Source organism: Brienomyrus brachyistius, chromosome 1 (genome assembly GCF_023856365.1).
Source record: "Brienomyrus brachyistius isolate T26 chromosome 1, BBRACH_0.4, whole genome shotgun sequence".
NCBI lineage: Eukaryota > Metazoa > Chordata > Actinopteri > Osteoglossiformes > Mormyridae > Brienomyrus > Brienomyrus brachyistius.
Genome location: NC_064533.1, coordinates 21025062 through 21033157, shown reverse-complemented (window position 1 = coordinate 21033157; position 8096 = coordinate 21025062). Strand labels below are relative to the sequence as shown.

General features: G+C 48.2%; 1 protein-coding gene across 4 annotated transcripts in view; it reads right to left on the bottom strand.

The window, feature by feature from the left end:
* Positions 1-249: 249 nt before the first annotated feature.
* Positions 250-8096, bottom strand: part of exoc2 (exocyst complex component 2) — a 49553-nt gene continuing 41706 nt past the window's right edge. For all 4 annotated transcript variants that reach the window (XM_049015913.1, XM_049015916.1, XM_049015915.1 and 1 more), the window contains 6 exons: positions 7950-8091; positions 4193-4248; positions 3323-3445; positions 2632-2693; positions 1205-1264; positions 250-712 (listed from right to left, as the gene is read on the bottom strand). In XM_049015913.1, the coding sequence (XP_048871870.1) occupies positions 619-712; positions 1205-1264; positions 2632-2693; positions 3323-3445; positions 4193-4248; positions 7950-8091 (537 nt within the window). In that variant the 3' untranslated portion in view covers positions 250-618. The remainder of the gene's footprint in view (positions 713-1204; positions 1265-2631; positions 2694-3322; positions 3446-4192; positions 4249-7949; positions 8092-8096) is intronic.

The window sequence follows — 8096 nt, the reverse complement described above, 5'->3', positions numbered from 1 at the left end:
CACTCTCACACGCACACCTACGGGGAATTTAGCAACTCCAATTAGCCTCAGCATGTTTTTGGACTGTGGGGGGAAACCGGAGTACCTGGAGGAAACCCCACGACGACATGGGGAGAACATGCAAACTCCGCACACATGTGACCCAGGTGGAGACTCGAACCCGGGTCCCAGAGGTGTGAGGCAACAGTGCTAACCACTGCACCACCATGCCACACCCCTCCAGCAACAATAAAATAAAAATGCAAAAGATTTGAATTTCTGTTTTATTCATCAGATGAGAGTCACATAATGGAAATTATAATGATTGAACAGACAGGATAAGAAATATATCAGCAAATAAAGGTCTGGGGTGCAGGGAATAACTTCCAAAGAAAAGTACATTTGAAACATTCTCAGAACTGTTCCTCTGCCCTCACACCGTAAATGTGTAGTGGACCAGGTGTGTAGTGGACTGAGTGTCTTCAATTCTGAAGCAGGCAAGGAGTCACCTCTTAAAATCATAAGAATCCAGCATGCATGGACCCCACCCATACATGGACAACAGAGAGTCAAGAACATACAGTTGAGCTGTAAAGAGGTATGAGAACATGGCAGGAACTTGACATGTGACGCTTAATCTCATCTCTTGAGGGGCTGTATGGATGGAGGCTGGAAACAGGTGAGCTGTAGGTGCATGCTGCTCTTAAACTTGTTCAGCAGCTCCTCCACCAGCCTTAGGAGAGAACACATACATACATGTATGTATAAAAGGGGTTTTGAGACTAAGGGGACACACTTAAAGTGTTGCTGCTTAGACTGTGAAGGAGGGATTAGATAATTTAGAAGACAAGGGGGCGGGGGGTTTAGGCCAATAGGGGTGTATGACTAAGCATATTACTCAAAATGTATCAAAATATGTCAAAATAACACAGTCACGCTCATCCGAAGACTTTGAACATACAAAGGTGCTACACAGTTTCTCAGTTCTAACCATTTGTTCCCTAGGACAACCAGCAGATTCTCTATGGAATGCAATGCATGGCTGCCTGTCTGTAAACGTGACATTTATGCAGGAAGTACCAGTACGGGGCAGATTAAATTTAAGTCGGACCTTCAGAGCCCAAAACTGTCAGAGCGCTCTGAGCTGCAGGACAGGATGCGGTTGTGATGGTTTTTGTTTGTTTGTTATTGTTTGGTTTCCATGAGGACGATGCTGGACACTCACTTTTTGTCAGCCCCATTATGCAGCTGGGGAAGGGCCTCCAGTGCTTGCTTGAAGCTGGCGCTGGAAGGACAGAGAGAAGCGTTAGAGATCGAGTAACTGTTCGCACCAGGAGCACATGATCGATCGAAGTGGGTCACACGTCAAACGTGGGCAAAGCCACACGACGGTCAAAGACAAAATCACCACAAGCAGCCTCAGCCTGGCTTTAGTCCCAGTACCTGGGTATTTCATAATCATCTACAACAGGGTTATAAGTTGCAGCCACATTATTTCACCAATCCAAGTTCTGGCACCCATCTACATGTTAATATATTTATGCACGTGGCCGAATGACATCACCCGAATAAAGTGGGAGGATAAGTTAATACCCGGCGTTGGTTTTAAGATAGTGAGCCACAGTAAACCGCATTCGTTGGGTTTTGCATGTGAGCGTACAGGCAAAGTAAACAAACAGGCAGCTATACTGAGAACAAATAAGATGAAAGTTTTTCTTGGTAGGCTTGGTTAGGCTACGTGAGGTACATAATGTTTCACGCTATGCTAACTACTGACATCTTATGGAAATGAGAAGGTCATTCTGCGGGAAAACTCAATAGTTACAGAAATAGTCGAGTAGAAGCACTGCATATATAAAGATGATAAGATTATATATACACATAGTCACAGAGGACCTCATCCAAGCATCCAAATTATAGACAGGCAAGTGAAAGGCCTGCCCTGAGGACCACCCAAGTATTAGTGTCAATTTAAGAACCCAGGCCTGATACAGAAGTGACAGTAGCTGAGGAATGATCATTTTCACTTCTGGGGTGTTGAAATGGGCTTTGCATTAGTGCAATGTAATCAGAGTCAGAACCAGGCCAAACTGTAGCATCACTACGGCCTGGACGGGCCCTTCCTCTTTGCAATATTCTCTCGTTCTCACAGTCCAAAGGCAGTTAGCGGCCTTTCCATGTTTTTAAGGACGCTATTTTGAGAGCCACAGGTAGGGAGTTGCGTAATGAGTCACACAGGCTGTTGTGCACAGACGGGCTGTCTGGCGCCTTTGGGGCAGGCTGGGGTCTCAGACAGGGCGTTCACTGCCAGCAGCTTCTGCTCTACTGCCAATGGCCACTTTCTCTTCCTCCTCTCCAGCCACCCAGATAGCATGTGAGCACACTGGTAGTGGGCGGGGGACCACCGCAGCCCAAACCCCACCCCCAACTTTTCAAAGGCTTAACGCTCTGGGACACACCCTGACAAGCGGCCCCTTACCCAGAAGTCTCTGCAAGGTGCGAGCTGACTTCCCTGGGCTGTTTTTAAACTTGGGAAGTGATCCTAGGTACAGCACAACGCAAACCACAAGCTGTTCTGTAGTGTCACAGACCCATTTAATACCTTAAAACACAAAACAAGAAAAAAATACCCTAATAGTACAGGGGACTCACTCGCTCTCCTCTGTCAGGTAGAACTGGACGGCATCCCTCAAGGCACAAATCTCCAAGCGGGCCTTGACATGGGGGGGAGAAGAACCATGAGAGGATGGACTGTACTTGTTCAAACAGTCCCAACACATCAGCACACAAGGCCAGCGTTTGTCTCCCATTTCCTCTTTTGTGTTGGACGCCTTCCCATCTCTACTGGCAGCCATCGTTATCGGCCGCGCTTGGCCCCGCCCCCGAGCAGCGTCAGTTCTGACATACCCCATATGGGCCACACAGGCTATGCTTGGCGTATAAACGACCTGACAGCTCTGACGCTGGGGAGGAGTGGGGGAGGAGATTTGGGCTGACCCTGTTTCATGAGCGTGCTTTAGGTAACCAGAGGTGAGTGTATCTACTACACCCAGGCCGAGAAAACAGCAAGCCTCGTGCATTTGCTGAATGTAGCAAGATGAGAAAATTCCCCCAAGCGGTCCAAACGACACTTATTCTTCATCTCTCCCCAACCCCAAAATCTTGATTCCACACTTCTGTTGAGTGAAAGAGAAACCAGAAAAAAAAAGCACAGATGCAAGCTGGCTGCTAGCAGGAGCACCTGAGGTCACGATGAGCCGCGACGGGGTGTCGTTCAGGACCGTGGTTCCCCTGGCTGATGAGACGCTGCCCCGCATGCTAACGTGCTAACATGCTAACTCACCTGCAGGGCCCCGTTCCTGCTGAAGGATGACACACACTGCATGAGGCGGCTCATCTCCTCAGCCACGGCCTCCACCATGCGAGAGACAACCCGTGGGACTAGCTCCTTTGATACTGTGAACACCTGGGTGGGTGGGAGGTTATTCAGTTGGGGCAGTGAAGAGGAAAGTGCAGTCACCAGAGCTTTAGTGGGACCATCAGATGCTACAGTATGGCGTCTTGAGTGCAGCGTGACGTGTTGCAAAATGATTATTGTTATGCGAAGGACAGATGACGCCAGCTTACTGGTGCATCAGACCTGTGTGCTCCATAATGGTGTTCAGTAAATATATTTTATCTTGCTGACTATGCTATGTGCTCAGTAACAGTATTCAGTCAGTGTGGTTTAACCCACAGACTCCTCTGCATGCTCAGTCAGTATGCTTGATCCTGCTGACCCCTCCCTGTGCTCAGTAACAGTGTTCAGTCAGTTTGTTTTAACCCATACACCCATCAGCTTGTTCAATTATGGTGTTCAGTCAGTGTGTTCTTGTCCTGCTGATCACGCTGCGTGTTCAGTCAGTGGTTTCTATCCAGCTGAACTCCCTCAGTTGAATGTTCAGTCAATGTGTTCTTGTCCTGCTGACCCCACTACATGCTCAGTAACAGCGTTCAGTCATTGGAGAGTTACACTGGAGGCAGTGTTGTTTTAATGGTTAGGAAAGTGCACTTGTAACTGAAAGATTGCTGAAGGTTTGAATCTCCGACCGGCAAGGTACCACTGGGGTTTAAATGCAGAGGACACATTTCATTGTTCTGCACTGTGTGCTGTGATGTACCAACAATGACCACTGATCACCAAATTCTAAATTCTATTTCTAAGATTACTTACCTCTGCATGCACTGTTATGATGTTCACCAGGGCTTCTTTCAGATAGTTCCTAACACCTGCACAGTGATGACATTTCAGTAGCAACATTAATACACTGGACAGCTTAACATGCTCCATACTCCTTGTTCTCTGAAAATAAGCATGTATCATACGTAAATATTTATTGTTTCCATGGTAACACACATCTTCATTGAATGACAGTTGGGATACAGTTTGAAAGTTACAAGAAGATGGTTATTTATGTGGACTTAATTTTAATTGACCAAGGTATTTGTAGATGATATTTTTTTTGCTTAGTTCAAATTCTGGGATCCCCTGTCTAAAACGATGATAGCAGATATTGATCAAACATGACAGACCAATCAAATCCTCCAAATTTTCATCCTTCATAGACCAAACCCTGACGGATTAGCATCTGCAGTACTTGGCCAGTAAGAATCTATACGCACATTTCTATCAAACACCCACAGAGGACCAATGCACCTTCCGCATCACAAACAGACTCAATGGCAAACATCATTTGACATGGAGGATCACCTACAGACTCCGGCCAGGCAGCAGTTAACAGTAAGGCTGGAAACTCTGCCTGGAAAGGGCACCTTTAAATAGCAGTTAAAGTCTAAACAGAAGTCCTCCAATCGTCCAGAGAGACCCCCAACTTCCCCAGAAACGCCACCACAGACGTTTCGTGTCCGTCCCATGGTCTCATGTGGCACCACCTGGGCAGACCGGACACCCTACCAGGTTGGCACCGGAAAGTGAATGACATGATAAAACTGATGTTTAGCAAAAGAGTGGACACATCAGGCAAGCTCTGAAACGTGTCTCGAATCTCCGTAATATAGGACCTGATCAGATTAGACAGAAACCAAATAAAATTATGATTTCTTAAAATGAAATTTCATGACTGGAGAGCACTTACTACCAAGACGTCTTTTGTAAACACTGACAGCCAGACTTAGCATCAGGAGTCTTACTGTAGTTTAGCTCAAACCTTTCTGTGGTTACGCAGTAGAGGGTGGTGAAGGCAGACCTGCTGGGGGCGCAGTTATCTGTTTGAGGGGAGGAGTCTCATACAGTCACTTCAACACACACCTCTACTGTACACACAGCTGTAAAAACCATTTGGTGACAAGTACAGTTAACGTAATACACCCAGACACGAAAATTCTGTTCTCCCCATATAGTGATGACAGGTTCGTTTTACTGGAGTATGTCATCAGTAGTGACCAGGCGTCACTGAGCTTTCTCATCTGAGACACATCATCATCCACGACCGATCTGACTACGTCGATCCAGAGAAGTATTCCCTCTTTGTGGTGTACTCCGAAATTTTTTTTAAAAATCGCAGAATGGAAACGCCACAGAAGAACGTCGACGCCCTTTCAGTTTTCAAAATACACTTAAATGTAAAGTTTAAGTCACAGACGCTTTTATTTATTGCCAGGACCTGGACGTAGATGCACACGTCAAGTGATGCAAGCGTGTGATAAAAGCTGGGATGGTCCAACTGTGAGTGCGACAGAGCGCCCAGCAGCGTCTCGCGTCCCGCCAGCCATCTGACTCAGAAAGCAAACAGAAGAAAGGATGGCGTGCATGCAAGCCGCCGGCATTTTCCCGTGGTTGGTATGATGCAGGATTGGCACGGCTTTTCACTCAGGCTGACTGCGCTCCTGGTCTAGTAAGCCGCCCCCTCACATCCTTCTCAGCGATTCTCAGTTTGACACCCGATAATCTCCGACAATCTGAGTAATAGCACTGACAGGCAATAATAATGCAAAGCGCATCAGCAACTAAACTGGGGGTTTTAGTGGGGTCCTTCTGGGTCCTAAACCTTCACTGCTAATGATCACTGCTTCCTTTACACATCTGGGATGTAAACTGATGTCAAAGCTCAGAGGAAAAATTAGTTCTAGAAAGTTGCTGTTGGGTTGTTCTGGTAGAAGATGCCAGTAGGGAGGGTCAAACGATGGAGGGAGGCCCCATCTGCTAGGCGGATACGGTCCCGTTCCGGTCTGACAGCCTCAAGTTTTAAGCTTTTCTTCTGAGAGGAAAAAAGAAAAAACCCTTTGCCTGGCTGTTGGTGATGCAGCGAATATGAATGCCTGAAACACATTAACCACATCCTCCCCGAGGTTCGAGCAAAGTAAATAAACAGCGGAAAGGTTTGGGGACGCTGCCGACATGGCATGGCGTTCTGGTGGCTGACCTTTGAGGCGTCGGACGTGGCGGCACGCTTGTACGTTCCCCGCCCACCAGACCGATAAATCGTGCTGCTGAGAGAGCGCCGGCCAGCAGCGGAAACCCCCTGCAAGGCCGGGACATCAGAGGCCCACGACAGGCTCCCTGCGACATTACTGACACGCTGGGCTCGCCTCGTTAGCGGCGGCAGCCAAACGGAGATGCGAGATGCCGCGGTTTCGTTTAGGTGTATCTGGGAGAGCAAGATGACCAGGCAGCGGCTATGGCGGCAGATAGCCACAGGGTGGCGTGCAAACAAGGTGGTTAAATACCCCATCTGCACGTTGCTGTTTGATTCCTCGACAGCCTGCTACCATGCTGCTGATGAAGTATTACTGACACAGAGCCTTATTACAGACTGGTGCGGCATTCCTAATGAAAAATACTGATGAAGTATGAAGCTAAAGTGAGTTTACTCATACTGTGCTACTGATGAAGTATTACTGACACAGTGTGGCTGATGTGGCAATACTGACTCAACACTGCTAATCTAAAGTAACTTATAGAGTGCAATTGGTGTTTCCTCCTGGATCAGCTTAACAGAGAACAGACTCCAAAAGGCACTCATCTGTCAGTAGATGGGAGGCAAATGGCCGCCCAGACAGCCTGGTTCGCCCAGTTAACTGCAGTCGTGTTCATCTACCCTCAGAGCCCATAACAGCAGCACTGAGCTGCCCACGAAATCAAACACCCAGCTGCTCGCTCCCTTTCGTACCACAAAGCACCATCAATTTTTTCCATTTTCTTTATTTTCAAACTTTCTGAAAGGAAAAGTGAGAAAAAGTTTGAAAGTAGAGTGAGTAAACAGCAAGTCACTTCCAGTAAGTCTATTTTCACATCTTGATCATGGCGCTTGGCAGTGTTGGGCCGGTTCTTCCCCACGCTTGCCGCACGTACGCCCCCACCCCCGCCACCACATGCTACATGCCCCTGCTCTCATTCACAAAGTCTGAACCGCGAAGCCTCACGTGTGGAGAGAAGAACCTCTCGGCATTTCCCGGGTAAATCGCTGCCACCAATCACCCCCTTATGGCGCTGGCGAGCGTGCCCCCTGCCCTGACCACACTGTCACTGACTGTCAGTGACTCTCGATAATCCTGCAGCCCCTGGTACTGTCAGTGACCGCCAGTTACTGAGACCAAGGAACCCCGAGAAGGATTCCCCACCCCACGTGCAACTGACCGTTAATTATTACTATTGTGTGTACTATTATTACTGTTATTGTGCACTATTCACAATCTTAAAACGAGCAACATAAAAGGCATGAACAGCACGGCAGATTGTTAAAAGGTTACAAACCACTCGTGAGTCACTTCCAAATAGTGAAAACTTCAGTCAGCTCTGCTAAGCACCAACCCGCTGACCCCAACTATTCCGTTTATGCTGAAAAGGCAGAAACGTTAACTGTAAATCCGCCCCCCCACCCATACCACCCCATACCGCAGAAGGAGCGCTGAACTTTGTGGCGGGGGGGTGGGGGGCGGCAGAGACAGAGGCGCAAGAAAAGGAGGGTTACCTGTAGGGGGCGAGCAGTCCCTCCAGTCAAAGTAGCCGGCATAGATGCCCGGCTCCAGCGAGCCCACGATGGGGTCAGCTTTCCTCTCCACGTAGGACTCGAAAAGCCTGGCGTCAAGGGCGCGCACGGACTCCACGCTGACCTGCA